This window comes from Choloepus didactylus, chromosome 7, assembly GCF_015220235.1.
Source record: "Choloepus didactylus isolate mChoDid1 chromosome 7, mChoDid1.pri, whole genome shotgun sequence".
NCBI lineage: Eukaryota > Metazoa > Chordata > Mammalia > Pilosa > Megalonychidae > Choloepus > Choloepus didactylus.
In genome coordinates this window covers 128,292,141-128,310,862 of record NC_051313.1, presented here as the reverse complement: position 1 = coordinate 128,310,862, position 18,722 = coordinate 128,292,141, and the positions used below count along the sequence as shown (strand labels likewise).

At 36.4% G+C, this 18,722-nt stretch overlaps 1 protein-coding gene across 4 annotated transcripts in view; it reads right to left on the bottom strand.

The window, feature by feature from the left end:
* Nucleotides 1–9,617: 9,617 nt before the first annotated feature.
* The window catches only part of LOC119539920 (cytidine monophosphate-N-acetylneuraminic acid hydroxylase), a 112,551-nt gene continuing 103,446 nt past the window's right edge, over nt 9,618–18,722 (bottom strand). For 3 of the 4 annotated variants that reach the window (XM_037843815.1, XM_037843816.1, XM_037843814.1), the window contains 3 exons: nt 16,021–16,136; nt 13,004–13,100; nt 9,618–10,928 (listed from right to left, as the gene is read on the bottom strand). In XM_037843815.1, coding sequence (XP_037699743.1) covers nt 13,025–13,100; nt 16,021–16,136 — 192 coding nt within the window. In that variant the 3' untranslated portion in view covers nt 9,618–10,928; nt 13,004–13,024. Of the gene's footprint in view, nt 10,929–12,825; nt 13,101–16,020; nt 16,137–18,722 lie in introns of all 4 variants that reach the window. The other variant, XR_005217972.1, reaches the window with a different exon arrangement.

Here is an 18,722-nt window from a genome sequence, read left to right as displayed (position 1 = left end):
TGTTTTCAGTTCAACAAACCATTCCTTCTTACTCCTCTTTAGCTTTATATTACTAGAAGTATATAAATATGACTTTGTTTTCCTCATGTTCCAACTTTGTTACTTGTATCCAAGATGTTATTGGTCTTACCACAATTTTCACTGTTCTTCAGCTTAAAATGCATTCTTCTTGTTTGTCTTAGTAAGGTTCTCCTAAGTTATCTACGTAGTCTTTAAAAATTTTGTTTTTATTAAATATTGAATTGATACAAATGAGTGAAAAATAAGATTTAAACACACTGATGCCCATCATCCAGTTGAAAACAGAATTACCATTACTTATTAATAAGTCCACTGTGTGTCTTTATCCTGCCCTCTTCCCTCCTCCCTCAGAGTAAGCATGCTCATGAATTTTGTGTTTGTCATTAACTTGCCTTTCTTTATATTTTATCATATGTGTTTATATTCCTAAACAGCATATTGTTTAATTTTGTATGTCTATTTATAACATAAATGGAATAATTTTGTGTTGTTCTTCTGCAAGTTGTTTTTTTCCTTCAAGATTATATTCCTGAGGTTCATTCAAGTTGTTTCGTAGAGCTGTAGTTATTTTCACTGCTGAATATATGAGAATTTATTTATGCATTTTTCTGATATGATGGACTTTAGAGTTGTATCCAGTTGTAATTATAAACAGTTATGGAAAATTCTAGAGTGTGTCTTCTGGGGACACCTGCCAGCGTTTCTCTAAGGGTTATAGTTAGAAATTGAATTGCTGGATCCTAAGATATGTGCATAGAAATGCACATACCTGTAGCATGTATTAGGACTTCATTCCTTTTTTTGGCTAAAAACATATTCCGTTGCATGGATATACCACATTTTGTTTATTCATGTATTTGCTGGTGGACTTTGGGTTGTTTCCACCTTTTGCTTATTGTAAATAATGCTGCTATGAACATTTGGGTAAGTTTTTGTGTGGACAAAGGTTTTCGTTTCTCTTGGGTATACAGCAAAGAGTAAAATTACTGGGTCCTAGGTAACTCTGTTTCCATGGTGCCAGCACACGTTTACATTCCCACCAGGAGTGTAGGAGGGTTCTAATTTCTCCACATCTTGCTGTCTGGCTTTTTGATTCTAGCCATCCTTGTGTGTATGAAGTGGTATCTCTTTATGGTTTTGATTTGTATTTCCTTTATGACCATTGACACTAAGCATCTTTTCATGTACTTAATGGCCATTTTTATATGTTCCTTGGAAAAATAGCTACTCAGAAATTTTGCCCGTTTTTAAATTGGGTAATTTATCTTTTTATTATTGAATTATAAGAGTTTTTTATATAGATTCTGGATACAAGTCCTTTATCACATATATGGTTTGCAAATATTTTCATTCTGTGGATTGTCTTTTCACTTTCTTAATGGTGTCCTTTGAAACATAAACATTTTAATTTTGATGAAGTCCAATTTATCTATTGTTTCTTTTGTTTCTTATGCTTTTGGTGTAATATCTAAGAATTCTTTGCCAAATCCAAGTTCATGAAGATTTACCCCAAAGTTTTCTCCTAAGAGTTTTATAATTTAAGCTCTTACATTTATATCTGTGATCATTTTTGAGTTAATTTTTTAATAGTGTGTACAAGTAAGGGTTCAACTTCATTCTTTTGCATGTTGATATCTACCTGTCCCAACACAATTTGTTGAATAGACTTTTCTTCCCCCATAGAATGGTCTTGGAACCCTTGCTGAAAATCAATTTACCATAGATACATGGATTTATTTCCAGACTCTCAATTCTATTCCATTGATCCGTATATCTATCCTTGAGCCAGGATCATACTTACTTGATTACTATTGTTTTGTAGTAAATTTGGAAATAAAAAAGTGTTAGTTCTCCAACTTTGTTCTTTTTCAGGATAGTTTTGGCCATTCTGAGTCCCTTGTAATTCCAAAGGAAATTTAGAATCAGCTTGTCAGCTTCTACAAAGAAGTTGGCTGGGATTGTGATAGGAATTGCATTGAATCTGTAGATAAATTTGGGGAGTAATGCCATCTTAACCATGTTATGTCTTTCAGTCTTTGATCATGGGATGCTTTTTCATTTATTTAGCTATTCTTTAGTTTCCTTCCGGAATCTTTTTTAGTTATCAGAGTATACGTTTTCACGTATTTTGTTAAATTTACTCTTAAGTATTTTATGCTTTTAATGCTATTGTGAATAGAATTGTTTTCTTAATTTCATTTTCAGATTGCTCATTGCAAGTGTATAAAAATACAATTGATATTTCTGTATTAATCTTGTACTTTGTAACCTTGCCAAAAATTAATTTATTAATTCTAATAGTTTTTTAGTGGATCTTTAGGATTTTCTGTACATGAGATCATGTCAGCTGTGAATAGATATAGTTTTACTTTTTCCTTTCCAGTCTGGATGAATTTTATTTCTTTTTCTTACCTAATTGCCCTGCCTAGAACCTCCAATAAAATGTTGAATAGAAGTGCAAGAATGGATATCGTTGTCTTGTACCTGATCTTATGGGAAAAACATCCCACCTTTCACCCTTAAGTATTATGTTACCTGTGGGTTTTTTGAGATGCCCTTTATTAGGTTACAGAAATTCCCACCTATTCCTCGTTTGTTGAGACTTTTTATCATGAAAGGATGTTGGATTTTGACAGATGCCTTTTTGCATCTGTTGAGATAATCATGTGGTTATTGTTTTTCTTTTCTTTTGATATAGTGCATTATAGTAATTGATTTTTGGATGTTGAACCAAACTTGCATTCCTGGGATGACTTCCAGTTGGCCAAGACATATAATTTTAAACTATATATTGCTTGATTAGATTTGCTGTAATTTTGCCTGTAGTTTTCTTTTCTTGTGAAATCTTTGTCTGGTTTTGGTATCAGGGTAATACTGACCTCATAAAATGAGTTGGGAACTATTCTCTCCACTTCTGTTTTTTGGAAGAATTTATGAAGAATTGGTGTCAATTCTTCTTTAAATGTTTGGTAGAATTCAGCAGTGAAGTCATCTGGTTCTGGGATTTTCTTTGTGGGTAGTTCCCCATCCCACCCAAGTGGATGAGACTCTTGCTTCCTGAACTCGTTTTATCAAGAGCTCAACTTTTTTTTTTTTTTTTTTTTACATCTGCTGGGCTGCTAAATAAGAGTGTCTCTGAAGAGGAAACTGGATATATATATAGGTATATGTAAGTGTGATATATATGTATAGTACACATACATGTCTATATGTATTCATATACATCACACATCCATATACATATTCATATATACGCATATACATATATACATTCATGTATGTGTATATCAGTATCTATCTATCTATCTGGGGACTTTGAAAACTAACACAATGAGTGGAGAAGAGCCACTGAAGGTTTTTGGCATAAGCCTGTAAGACTTTATTCAATGGCCAGGTTTTCCGTTTATCTAGATCACTGTGGCTGCAGCCTGGTGTGAGGGAGAACAATTTAGAAAGCTATACAATCTACTTTTTAAAATTTTTTTATTACCTTTTTTAAAATTCAGTTTTATTGAGATATATTCACATATCATACAATCATCCACAGGGTACAATCCATTGTTCACAGTACCGTATAGTTGTGCATTCATCACCACAATCTATTTTTGAACATTTTCCTTACACCAGAAAGAATCAGAATAAGAATAAAAAATAAAAAAGAGCACCCAAAACATCCCATCTCCCCCAACCCCCAACTAATATTCATTTAATTTTGTACCCATTTTTCTATTCATCTGTCCATACACTAGATAAAGGAAGTGTGAGCCACAAGGTTTTCACAATCACACGTTCACACCATGTAAGCTCTATAGTTATACAGTCGTCTTCAAGAATCAAGGCTACTGGGTTGCAGTTCAATAGTTTCAGGTATTTCCTTCTAGCTATTCCAATACACTAAAAACTAAAAAGGGATATCTATATAACACATAAGAATAACCTCCAGATTAACCTCTCAACTCCATTTGAAATCTTTCAACCACTGAAACGTTGTTTCTTTTCTCTTCCCCTTTTTGGTCCAGAAGGCTTTCTCAATCTTATAGTGCTGGGTCCAGGCTCATCCCTGGGGGTCATGTCCTACGTTGCGGGGAAGATTTACACCCCTGGGAGTCATGTCCCACGTAGTAAGAAGGCAGTGAGTTTACCTGCTCAGTTGGCAAAAGAGAGAGGCCACATCTGAGCAATGAAAGAGGTTCTCTGGGGGGACTCTTAGGCACAATTATAAGCAGGTTTAGCCTCTCCTTTGCAGTAACAAGCTTCATAAGGGCAAGTCCCAAGATCGAGTGCTCAGCCTTCTAAATTGGTAGTCAGTGTGTAGTTTTTTATTGCCAATTCAATCACTTTTTTTGTGATAAGTCTATACAGATTGTCTGTTTCTTCTTGAGTCAATTTCAGCAGTTTGTATCTGTTTGGGAATTTGCCCATTTTATCTAAGTTATCTAATTTGTTGGCTTATAATTGTTCATAGTCTTCCTTTATAATCATTTATATCTATAAGGTTGGTAGTAATGTTACCTCTTCTAATTCTGATTTTAGTAATTTGAGTCTTCTCTCTTTTCTTTTTTGTCAATCTAGCTAAAGGTTTGTCAAATTTTGTTGATTTTTTTCCCAAAGAACCAGCTTTTGGTTTCACTGATTTTCTATATTGATTTTTTTTATCCTCCATTTCATTAATGTCCACTCTAATCTCTATTTTTCCTTCCTTCCTCTTGCATTGGGTTTAGTGTACACTTCCTTTTCCAGTGTCAAATGGTGGCAGGTTTGGTTATTGATTTGTCATATTTTTTCTTTCTTAATATAGGTATTTTATAACTGTAAGTTTGTAAGCATTGCTTTAGCTGTAGCCCATAAGTTTTTGGTATGTTGTATCTTTGTTTTTATTCATCTTTCAAGTTTTTTCTGATATCCCTTTTGATTTATTCTTTGACCCACTGGAGTGTGTTAATTTCCCCTTGTTTATGAGTTTTCCAGTTTTTTCTGCTATTTTTTTTTCTAATGTCATTCCATTGTTTCAGAGAACATACTTTTTTTAATTTCAATCCTTTAAAACTTATTGAAGTTTGTCTTTTGCAAACTATCCCGGAGTTTTAGTCTATCCTGGAGAATGTTCCACATACACTTGAGAAGAATGTATATTCTGTTGTTGTTTGGTAAACTGTTCTGTAGATTTCTGTTAGGTATAGTTGTTTATAGTGCTGTTCAAGTCTTCTGTTTCCTCATAGATCTTTGTTCTAGTTATTCTATTCATTATTGAAAGTGAGGTATTGTGGTCTCCTACTATTATTGCTGAAATGTCAGTTTTCCCCTTCAATTCTACCAGTTTTTGCTTCTTGTCTTTTGGCACTTTTATATATGTTTATAATTGTTATATTTTCCTGATAGATTGACCCTTTTATCATTGTAAAATATCCCTTATTTCTTGCAATGCTTTTTGTTTTAAAAGTATATTTTGTCTGATATTAGTATAGCCATTCCAGGTTTTCTGTGGTTGTGTTCGCATGATATATCTTTTTCCATCCTTTTACTTTCAATCTATTTGTGTCTTTGAATCTAAAGTGTATCTTTTATAGACAACATAAAGTTGGATCATGTTTTTTAATACATCCTGACAATCTCTGCCTTTTGATTAGATTATTCAGTTCCTTTATATTTAATATTATTAATATAGTTGGATTTATGTCTGCCATTTTACTTTTTGTTTTTTATGTCTCGTCTTTTTAAACATTTTACCACTAATTAAAATTTTTGCTGTGGTGATTTGTTTAAGTTCTTTTCATTCCTCATGATTAAGGATATTTTCCTCTTAAATTCATGAGTTGATGTTGAATTTTACCAAATGCTTTTTCTCCATCTATTGAGATGATACTATAATTTTTCTCTTTTATTCAGTGACTATGGTAAAATATATTTCTTGATTTTCAAATGGCAATTGGCAAGACTGAATTCTGTAGGGAAGGCTGCAGTTTGGAAATTACAAAAGTGGTGATTCTGAAGTCTGACACATCTAAACATGGTAGGACAGGCTGCAAGCTGGAAACTGATGAGAGTGAAGATGTATTCCCCAGGAGAAGCTGGTTGGCTGAAGAAAAGGCAGACATTCTTCTTTCTGACTTCTAAAATATTCAGCTCTCACTTTAAGATCTCTAACTGATTGGATGATGAGACACCCCATATTACTTGGGGCAGTCTCCTTTGTTGATTGTAGATGCAGTTAGCCATAGGTGCAATCAACTGCTAATGATAGGTAAATCTATCTTCCCTCACAGTAACAATAACAGTGCTTGCTTGACCGAACATCTGGACACCATAACCTAGCCAAGTTGATATGTGAAATTAACCATCACAGGTTTTTAACCACAGCTTCAGTTAGTTTAATAGTTATTCAATTATTAGGATTTGCTTTTTCTTCTGATATTGGTTTTGGTAGGTAGTATTTTTCAAGGAATTTGTCCATTTCATCTTCATTTTCAAAATGATCTGCATAAAGTTGTTTATCTACCGTCTTATAATTTTTTTAAGTTTCTATAAGATATTTTTCATTCCTGACATTGGTCATTTGTTCCTTCTTGCTCTCTCTTTTTTCTTGCTCAGGCTTGCTAGGAGTTTATTAATTTTAGTGGTCATTGTGAAGAACCAGCCTTTAACTTTGTCCTCTTTGTATTTTGTCCATTTTGTATTTCATTAATTTTTATTTTATATTTTTTATTTTCCTCCTTCAATTTTCTGTGGGTTTAGTTTGCTGCCTTTTTCCTAGTTTCTTGAGAATAATGCTTAGCTTATTGATTTTTCAGCCTTTCTCTTTTTCTTATATATGCATTTAAGGCTATAAATTTCCCAGTAAGCATGGTTTTAGTTTGCTACAAAGTCTCTGATATGTTGTATGTTCATTATCATTTTGTTTAAAATATTTTCTGATTTCCATTATGATTTCTTCTTTGAACTATGGGTTATTTAGAACAGTGATTTTCAAAGTGTCATCCCCTCCAAGTAGCATTAGTATCACCAGGGAACTTGCTGGAAATGCAAATTCTCAGTCTCCACTGCAGACTTACTGAATCAGAAACTCTGGAGCTGCAGCCACAGATTCTTAAGGTGATTCAGATCCATGCTAAGGTTTGAGAACCACTGACCTAGGAAAATGAGATTGCCCATATTCTGCCTTCTTTTCTTCTAGAGTGCACTGGTTACTCTTAAAATTTTGCATTTCCATATAAAGTTTAGAATCAACCTATCAATTTCCACTTAAAAAGTTTGTTGGGATTTTAACTGTGCTTACATTGACTCTATTAACCAATTTGGAGAGAAATGACTTTTTAAAATACTGAGTCTTCAAGTCCACGAACATTTATTTAGTTCTTCTTTAATTTCTCCTAATGTGTTTGAGAAGCACTAATTTAGAAGTATCTTTCTTATTTCCAAATCCATGGTGATTTTATAATTGTCCTTTTTATTACTGATTTTGCCTTAATTGCCTTGTAGTAAGAGAACATATGGTACCTGATTTAAATCTTTGAAATTTGTAAAGACTTTCTTTGTAGCCCATGGTAAAGTAATTTTGTATAAAAGTTCAGTGTATTCTTAAAAAGAATGTGTATTCTGTAGCTGTTGGCTATATGTTCTTTATAAGTAATTAGGTCAAGTGTTTTATTGTATTATTCAAATCTTTCACATCTTTATTGATTTTTTTGTCTAATCGGTCTCTCAGTTACTGAAAGAAATGTGTTAAAATCTTTCACTATGATTTAAATTTATAGATTTTAGTTATGTCAATTTTCACTTTATATATTTTGAGGCTATGTTATTATATCCATACTAATTTAGATCTTTTTATGTCTCCCTAGTTAACTACAGCTTTTATCATTTAGAAATGTACCGACTTGTCTGAGATAGCTTATACCAGCTTTCTTTTTATTAGTGTTTTCATAGTAAATATTTTTCCCATCCTTTTTCTTTTAAGCTTTCAGTGTCTTTGGCTTTTAGGTATGTGTCTTGTAAGCAGCAAAGAGTGTTCTTTTAAATCTAATCTGTTAATCTTTGTCTTTTATCGATAGCAATTTGTCCATTTACATTTACTGTGATTATTGATGTAATCTAGCATCTTAGTATTTGCTTTCTGTTTGTCCTATTTATTCTATGTTATTTTCCCCCCTCATTTATTGGCTTCTTTTAAATTAATATTTTTTATTATTCCATTTTCCTTCTATTAGCTTTGTGGTTACACATTCTTTTACTATTCCTTTGGTGGTTACCTTAGAGATTGCAGTATGCATTCTTGAGTTATTAAGTCTTTGTCAGTTATTAATTTATTGCCTCCCAGCTCAAAATTCACTCCATTTCCTGCCTGCAAAAATTTCCTTTACCTGCTGGTGTAAAGTTAAGCTTTCTCTCTAGAGGGTGCTGGAGGGCTACGAAAGGAAGAAAGGGTTTTTTTCTTCCTAGCTCGGGTATTCTCCTCTCGCCAGGCCCCTGAAGAGCCTGATTTCTCCAGCTCTGGGCTTCTCAAGTGTGAGGTGGCCAGCAATGGTCAGCAGCCAGGAGCTTCCCCTGGGGCTCTCTAGGGTGGCTTTGCAGTGGGTTGTTGTGGCCTGCCAGGCACCTCCCAGTGGATAGCTTTTCCAGCACTCTCTTGAATGGCTTTGAGCAAGTTTCAAGGCATTCAGTTTTTGTTTTTTCTGGAATTGGCAGATGCCTCTTTGGGAAAATCAGCTCCTCATGCCAAGCTTATCTATATGCATTTCTTTTCTCTCCAGTGGAGGTGGTGGAAAGTAATTTAGTTATATTTTGAAGGTAGAAGTGACAGGATTTACAGATGGGGATTTGAGAGCAAGGCGTTATATTGTAATTCCATGTGCTGTTGACATATTTGAGCCTTATAGTGCCCCAAAGGCCTAGTCATGATTTTCCTTGCTCTCATGGGACATGTCCTGCCCACAACAGCCCACCTAGCTCCCCGGCTGCGTCCCACCTGGTTTTCACCTAATGGATTTCACCTCCCTGCAAGCTTGTAGAATTATTCAAACAAGCCAGTCACATCCTCCCATGGGAACCAAAGATCACCCTACCCCCTGACCAACAAAGCTCCTTCTGTTTCCCTGTCCTCTCAAGAACAAACCCTGTGTGGTCCTGTGTGGTGTGTGGCATCCTTCTCCTCCAGGCTGTGAGTATTTGTGACTAATAAACTGCTGTCAGTCGCATCTGTCCAGTGTCAGGTGTCATGTGTTTGGCATTCTTCTGCTATTTAGGGCAGGGGATCTCTCCTTCATCAATGGAGTAAATAGGAGGTGGTCAGAACACGTATAAAGGATGATTTCATGGTTTTGAATAATGGAAATGAGATATGAACAGGTGATATTGAAAGAGCAAGTAATGTGTAGGCTAGCAGGGGAGAAATGAACCATCAGAGATGAATAAGAAGGGAGACCGGAGGAGCCTGGGGAGACAGAAAAGGAGTAGGGTCATAGGATTGGATGTCCAGGTGATATCAAAGAATTTTTGGAGTTAGGATATCAGAAGAAGAACTGGAAAGATAGCATGAGAATAAAGATGAACTTGGTGGTAAGAACAAATTCATATTTTAAAATAATCTTTTATTTGCTCATTATATGCATTTTTACATACATTCTATTGATTTACATTACATTTATTTTCCAATAATAGTTGAATAATTTATTATTTAAGATAAATCACAAAATATAATTCCTGAATTTCAAGTATTTCTCTTATACATATTGTGAGACATGAAACAGAATAATGGTACATCATTGGTGTACATCTTAATGAGAAATAGGTAATCAACATTTTTATTACAAATTGTGAATTCACAGTTTAAGGAGATAGATTCCACCATCGCATTCTTGTGTCTTTTATTAAGAATTAAAGAGGTAGTGTATATAATTACAAAGTAAATTTTGATGTTCAGATCAGTGGAGTGTGTACACGTATTGGAAACATCAACATGTAATACAGAAACCTAGTTAACAATCATGTTTTCCTAGGAGTAACTTTTGCATGTCTTATACAATCATATGTCATAAAAAATTACAGACATTAGCAGAAATGGGTAAATTATTTGCTTATTTTAACCATTCAACAATGTTCTTAAATGTTCAGAAGAGGGGTTCCTAATTTTTTCAAGATACAGATCTTTACTGTTGTTTCTTCTATGATTTTAAAGTTTTTGTATAACAAACCCACTTTATTAATAATTAGTGTTCACATATCTTATTAATCAAAGAGCTACCTAATTGTTAGAACTTATAAGCAGCATTAAATAACAAATTTGTCACTGAATTAATATAGTTTCAGTATGAATAAAATTTGACATTTGAGGCAGCCTCGGCAGCCTTGTTTTAGTAAATATATGATTTCAAGAAAGCTTTTTGAAAAATTGAAAATAGCTCATGAACCCTTCCTTCTCAACTATCTTCATGGACCCCATTTGGGGACTTATTTTTTAAGAGACAAAAGGTGTTTTTTTATAATTTCTCTTTCTTTTCAAATGCCATCTTATTTTGCATTTTCTTCTTTTGATCCCTCTTTTATCCTTCTAACCCAACTTCTGCCCCCTCTTTCCTTTTTCCTAATTTCTTCTTGGAAGTTTTCCCTCCTCCTGCTTTGTTTCATCTATGCTTAGATTCACATCTCTTCCTGTTATGCTTTGTTTTCCACAGAGCATTTCTTCCTTTTGGGTTCACTGGTTCTTTTTACAGAGAATTGTGGATAGAAAAAGTAAAATATTGATGAATCTGGGTATGTAGTGAACCACAAATGTGAGATGTGTGAAAATCTCACAAATGCAGCATAAGAGCTGTTGCTGATGTTAATAAAGCATAGTCTCTTTTGATTTAAGCTTCTTGTGTTCAAGATGTAATATCAGTAAATTCTTGAAATTTTCATGTTGTTTGGCATCCCTGTGAATTAAATATATTACTAATGAACAACAGTGAGAATGCATGTTTTAATACTTTTTCATTTTTTAGTGTATTGAGACAATTTTATTCTTATTCTTTAATTCAACATCTATGATTTTTTAAGGTAAGCAAGACTCTAAAAATGCAATATGAACAAAAAATATGACTCTCCTCCCACCTTCTTAGTGATATACCAAGTGACTGTCCGTGGGTCGCCATGATTCTGCTGTTTACTCCAAAAGGTTGATATAGTTGATATTTGTTTTTCACTTACCAGTCACTCTTCTAGATGTGTCTTACCATATGACACAACCCTATGAGTCAAGTGCTATTATTATGTTCTTTTTACAGATGAAAATCTGAGACATAATACAGGGAAATTCAGTAACTTGCCCAAAGTCACACAGTAGGTGATAGAGACAATTTGAACTCAAGAAATCAGATTCCAAGCCTGAGGTGTGTTGATCACTGTACTTCATAATCTTCTTAGAAGGCAACTTCAAAATGCACACATTGACCTCCAATTCCTGTTACCTTCATCTCTGCTCCATTTCATTCACCCACTAATACAGAAGCACCTTTAGCCCTACCTTCTTTCAGAACTGCTCCATTTCCAAGACTTTAGACTTAGAGCTCTCTCTATATATATCAGCTGCCTCCTTATCTTTCATGCCTCCTGCTTCTTCAAAATGAAGAACCTACTCTGCATCTTCACTGAGCACTCTCAACTCTTTAATCTCCAAGGTCCCACTCATGCCCTGTTCCTGGTTGCCCTTACTACTCTGCCACACCATGAGGGCTTGACATTGCCCCAATTCACCTTGCATTTGTCTACCTTTTGACTTCACCCATTCTTTCTGTCTGGACTATTCTTTTTCCCATTCCTCCCCTCCATTTCAGCTTATTAAAAACTTAAATCTCAATCCCTCCTCTCCCCACAGAAATACAGTCTTCTCCATAGTGCTCTCCTGGGTCATTTAAAAAAGTCAGATGTAATCTCTCCCCTCAGCAGTCCCAAGACTTAGTTTGTACAATAAATAGCATGCTTGTTTGAGACTGCCTTGTGATATAGCTGTATGTGAATTTGCTTGGCTTCCTTCCTATCCTATAGTCATAACTTAGAAGATAGACTCGAGTATGGAACTTAAACTAGACTAGAGTATGGAACAAAGAACTTTACACCTGATTACACCTGAAAGGAATGTTGAAGATATTCTAATTCAACTCCTCATCAGTAGGTAAGGACACTGAATCCTTTTTTAAGAGCTAAGTCTCACTAACAGTGGAAGATAGAAATTTGTTTGTTCCTTCCTTCCCTGAATGCCTATTATGAATCAGATCTATGCTAAGCACTCAAGCAACAGTCTATGCTTTTAAGAAATTCAGAGTCTACTGGGGGAAACAATTAATAGAGTACTATAATGCAAAGTGATTGGATAGCTGTTTATGGAATCATTAAATGAATATATAAATGAATGCATGAGTCAAGGAATTTATTTTTGTAGTAATATTACGTGGTCATTTCAATCAAAATTTGTGGAAACAGATTTTGTAATTCAGTTAATAAAATCACATTCCATAGGAAGGAGTGTCAAATCTGATTTGTGCCAGGCAAGCTGAACTCCATCGTCTCAAAAAAAGAGAAAAGTTTATCAGAAATGGTGAGGTAATGTTTTCCATTTTACTTGCTCTGTTTTAGTTTTTCTCTCTTAAGGTTTTTTTATTTTTATTTTTATTTTTTTCCCCATATGCTCAGGATTTAGCTCTCTAACAGCCTGAAAATAGCACTCTCTGACACTCTCTGACAGCACCCTCTGACAGCCTGAAATAATTTTTGTTCTGTTTGGTAATTAGCTGTATGTTTGTTTCAACCAGACCAAAGATTCTGTGGACTTACCACTCATCTTATTTACTTATTTTTAAACTTGAATGTTCTTGTAATGCTAGTTCCTCTCATTCCCCAGAAAGTCAGGTTTTCTGACAGGCATGGTGCCTGCCTGCTTTAGATGCCAAGAGGGTGTTAGAGGATGCATGGTAAAGGTAAGGGCATATCCCAGACCCAGGGGATGCCCGACCTGTGAGATTGCAGGTCTGCTCTACTTGCGGTGCACCAGGAAGGACTTCCAGTCGGGAGGCGTTAGGGGGAGTTTTATTTGAAAATGGTTCCAGAACCTGTGAGGGAGATAAAACAGGGAAATATGTTTTTGAAACTTCCGTGCCTATTGTTTTGCCAGGACCTGTTTGGTACCTGGCACTCCCCTCTCCCTAAGAGAAAGCATTTCTGTACTGCTTCAGCAGAACATGGAGCTTAGCATTTTTAGTGTGTTGAACATAGTCCGTTAAAACATGACACGTGTGTCTTATTTTTATCTTAATGTAATGTGCCTCACTTCAAGGGATCCTCCTTTGTGAAAATCTAAATTTACATATGGTATACAAAAACTTTGGAACCTAATGTTGGCAAAGGTACAGATAAATGGCTAATCACAAGTCTTATTTCTGGGAGGGTGAACTGGCTTTCTGAGTAACAATTTGGTAGAGTAAATTAAAAGTTTAAACATTGTTATGGGCTGGATCCAGCAGCTCCACAACTAGAAATTTATCCTATGGAAATCACTATGAACCTGTGCAAGACAAACCTACATGTTTATTAACCCAAGCATTGTTTGGAGAGTGAAAAGTTAGAAACAAATGTTGTTCAAGGATTGATTAAATAAAATATGTCAAGGGAGACAGCCATTAAAAACAGTGATGTAAAAAACTACACTAAAGTGGAATATTGCGCCAGTTTGAATGTATTATGTCCCCCCCAAAAGCCATTATCTTTGATGTAATCTTGTGTGGGCAGACCTATCAGTGTTAATTAGATTGTAATTCTTTGAGTGATTCCATGGAAATGTGCCCCACCCAACTGTAGGTGATAACCTGATGAGATAATTTCCATGGAGGCGTGGTCCCACCCATTCAGGGTAGGCCTTGATCAGTGGAGCCATATAAATGAACTGACTCAAAGAGAAGGAACTCAGTGCAGCTGTGAGTGACATTTTGAAGAGGAGCTACAGCCAAGAGGGACACTTTGAAGAAAGCACAGGAGCTGCAGATGAGAGACAGTTTGAAGATGGCCATTGAAAGCAGACTCTTGCTCTGGAGAAGCTAAGAGAGGGCAAATACCCCAATGCAACTAAGAGTGACATTTTTGAGGAACTGCAGCCTAGAGAGGAACGTCCTGGGAGAAAGCCATTTGGAAACCAGAACTTTGGAGCAGACGCCAGCCACGTGCCTTCCCAGTTAACAGAGGTTTTCTAGACGCCACTGGCCATCCTCCAGTGAAGGTACCTGATTGCTGACCTTGGACACTTTATGGCCTTAAGACTGTAACTGTGTAACCAAATAACTCCCTTTTTATAAAAGCCAATCCATCTCTGGTGTTTTGCATTCCGGCAGCATTAGCAAACTGAAACAAATATATTGCTTAGTAAACATGCAGGTACAAAAGTGCATTCAGTATTATCCTATTTTTTTTTTTTTTTTTTTTATAAAAAGTGTGTGTATGTAGGAACAGGAAAGAAAGATTAGCTAGACAACAAAATATAAATTGTTCTTTCTGGGTGGTGAGATTATTTACAATTTCAATTTTTTCCTTGCATTTAAAAATATTTTTCCTAAATTTTACAGTGGAAATGAATAATTTTATAGCCAGAAAACTGAATAATAAACTCATAAATCCATTTTAAGAGCAACAAAGATAAACTGGGCTATGGCTGCTTCTCAAGATTCATAGTGGAATTCTTTTATGTTTATGATCTTTGTTATCAAAGCACAATATAACCAAATAGTCTTTAGCATCAATATTCTAGACGTTTCCAAGATAGAATTGTTTTCTTAAGAAATTTCCAGTAACCCCCCCCCCACAAAGTTACCATATCCCTTTCTTTCCCGAGCAAGAAGACAGGTTTCTGCTTTGTTGAAAATGAATAAAACATGGATTGTTTAACAGCCATTAAAATGTTTGAAGTTGATGTATTTGCCCCAGCACAGAGGGATACCTAAGATACATCAACGAGTAAAAAAAAAAAAAAAAAAAAAATGCAAGTTGCAGAATGTATCTATTGGGATTGCATTAACAAACAACAGTGACAGTGATAAGTCCCCCCCCCCCCCAACTATATGGAACATTTTATTGGGAGCAAATACATTTAGAGAAATGCTGATATGTCTAGAAATAGGTCCAGGAAGACACACATTGAACTGTTACCAAGGGCAACCATGGAGAATGAGAAGGGGGGGCAGGAAACAGTATTTCATGGGAGGTATGGGTGGCGTTATTTACTTTTTACTTTATACACTTCTACATTGTTTGAATTATTTTATAATTCAAATGTATTTAAAAGCAAATAACTAAGAAAAGAAATTTTAATAAATGTCTGTGCTTGCAAACTCAGAGTAGAAGCTATAGAGTGGATTTTACTCATTTTAAATGATTAGAATTTTAAAAAATAAATTTTCTGCATTTTCAGAGGATCAGTGGTATTGATAAGAAAGAAGAATCTCTTCTTGGTGATTATTTTGCAATATAAAAAGGGCCCTTTCTAAGATTTTAACTCAAATATTTCAAATATAATCTTAAAACATAGTCACTGAAAAGTAAAAGATTTACAGTTTTGGAGTGTAGGCAGGCAGAAACTCAGTGGGCCATTCCCACTAAATTCATGCTCAGGCTTGGGCACAGGCAAAAAATGTGACAAGAGTGATGATTGTCTTCAATGACCACATCCTTGCCACAAGCTTACCTACCCCCTCCCTCATTCCTGTCTTAGCAAACCACACCATTTCCCTCTCATAATGTCCCTCCCTTTCCTATACCAAAAAACAATTACAGAAGGAATCAGGAACACATTCATATAAATGTATAAATGATGACTCTCTTAAATGTTATACTTCCCTACCCAGATTTGCTTTTTAACAGGCCAACAAAGAAATGAAGGTATGCATCAATCAGAATTTGGGGGTACAGGTGGTCACTAACTATGCTTAAAACATCCATGGCACCCTTTGGAGTGACCTAGGGAGCAACAGGGGTTCTCTCACTTACAGATGATGGTATATGTCAGGATCCCGCTGGAGTCGGGTTTGGAAGCCTATATATAAGTCATCCCAGAGTAGACCGTTCTTCACCACATGTCTGATGACATCAACCCGGCTCCGGATCTGAAATAGACATGGAACAACATGCGGGGGGAGGGGGGGTGGCATTTGCATCTATTGCAAATCTACTACATCCTCTGCGTCTCTGGGAGAAGCAGCTACAGTGATGGCAGGGAAGATTTAGAAGAGAAGTCTGCTGGAGCAGACTGCAGGCTGAGTGGAAAAGGAGGCACACTGAGTATAGTAGAAATTGTGGAAAAGAAAACAGAAAATGGATCAAGAGCTGGGGGAGTATCGAGTCTGAGAGCACAGACTCTGGGGTCAAATTGCTAGATTCTAGTTGTGTAATCTTGGTGGCCACTCTGGGCCTCAATTTCCTCACCTTCAAAATGAAGACTATACTAATAGAACATTCCTCATAGGATTGTTGTGAGTTTTAAATGAATCAATGTATATAAAATGCTTGAAGCAAATGTTGGCACATAAGAAACTTTAAATAAATGTTTGCTATCATCACCACCACCAGGACCACCACCACCATCATCATCATCCCCAAAGTGGCATATTCAGGTCTCCTACCTGAACATTCAGAGGCAAAGAAGGGCCTGCTGATTTACAGTAATCAGCCATGCTTCAAGCCTGCCACAGAGCAGGATTATCTTAATCAGATGGCCAAAGCCCTTATCTTAGAAAATCCCAACTCCTGACACTGAAATTGTTCAGTAGTTAAAGCAGCACAGAATTTGGAGACAAGATAGAGATGGTTTTAAGCCCCAGCTCTGCACTTACTAATTATGTGACATTAACCTTGCTAAGCCTCAGTTTTCTCTATGATACGACTGTTGTGAGGAAAAAAAAAGTGATAATTTATATAAAAAGCCTGAAGCAGCATGAAGAGAAGATATCCTAAAATAAGCATGTTTTTTACAATTCATCAGTACCAGTGTTAAAGTTTACCAAGAGCTTTTTCAGTATCTGGCATCACATTTTTTTCCTCTGATAAATATTATGTTAATACTGGTAGAGGCAAATTTTCATAAATGACATGCTAATGGCACAGAATGATCAGGAGATTACCATTTAAGATTTATTTCGCTTTCCAGCTCCAATAAAACAATTATGTCCATTGTGAACTGAGATTACAAACATAGGTCAGAGTATCTAATCCTGTGCCAACAGAGATTTGGAAACACAATTTCACATTTGGTTAGGTTGAGGTCTGCCAATCTAGGATGCAGTACTGATAGCTACTTCCTCACAGTGGGGGGTGGGAGTGGGGGGTGGACTTTCTTGATCTTTCCATCCAGAGAGGAACATATGGAGAATTTGGGGTAGATTTGAGAAATGGTCATGGTGTAAAATGGGAAGGTTTTGATGATCGATGAAATTTGAGGATGAAGAAAAGGAAAGAGTCGAAGGTTACTCCCTTGTTTCCAGCTTGGCTGACTGGGTAGATGATATTGCCAACAATCAAGACAGCAAAGGAGAAGCAGCAGTTTTAGAGAAGGAAGATGATGCATTGCATTTTGAATAGGTTGCAATGAGGTGCCATGAGTTTGGAAATCTCAGTGATGATGTCCAGCAGGCAGCTGGCTACAAAGAATTCAAAACTTGGGCAGTACTGGGGACAGCTGGAGACAGTTCTGGGCTGGACATGCAGATTTTGGCATCATTAACAAAGAAATGGTGCCAGCACATGACATCAGGAAGACACTTACAAAGAAACATGAGTTGAGCACAGATCTTGGAGAAAACGAAGAGATTTAAGTGGTAGCTGGAAAGAGGGGCTCCAGAAGAATGCAGAATAATCAGGAAGCGAGAAAAACAAGGGATGCAGTGTCACTGGTTCAAAATGATGGACTGATCACAAGCATAGCATGTTTTCTCTATGCTTCAAGACCCAACTGAAATGTTGACAAAGATATAAATGGTCATGATGAAGAGAAAATGAAGTTAGTTGTTGACAGGAAAGAGATTTCAACTAATTACACCAAGTTGGAAAGCAGGCAGATGAGTGTTATCCAGGCAGAGGCAGCAGAATCCCAGGAAGTAAGTGAAGAGGCATTCACATGTGAAAGGAGGAGAACTAGCTACCGTGGCTGACAGCAGGGATACACAAGCACAAAAGAAAGTACATGAGGAGGCGGGGCAAGATGGCAGACTGGTGAGCTGTATGTTTTGGTTACTCCTCCAGGAGAGTAGGTAGAAAGCCAGGAACTGCGTGGACTGGACACCACAGAGCAATCTGACTTTGGGCATACTTCATGCAGCACTCATGAAAACGTGGAGCTGCTGAGATCAGCGAAATCTGTGAGTTTTTGCGGCCAGGGGACCCGCGCCCCTCCCTGCCAGGCTCAGTCCCGGGGGAGGAGGGGCTGTCGGCTCCGGGAAGGAGAAGGGAGAGCTGCAGTGGCAGCCCTTATCGGAAACTCATTCTACTGATTCAGGCTCCAACCATAGATGGACTGGGGCCAGACACCGGAGAGTCTGGGGGCAGCCGGCCCAGCGGAGAGGAGACAGGCATAGAAAAAAAACAACACGAAAAACTGCAAAATAAAAGCGGAGGATTTTTGGAGTTCCGGTGAACATAGAAAGGGGAAGGGCCCTGAGGCGCATATGCAAATCCTGAAGAAAAGCTGATCTCTCTGC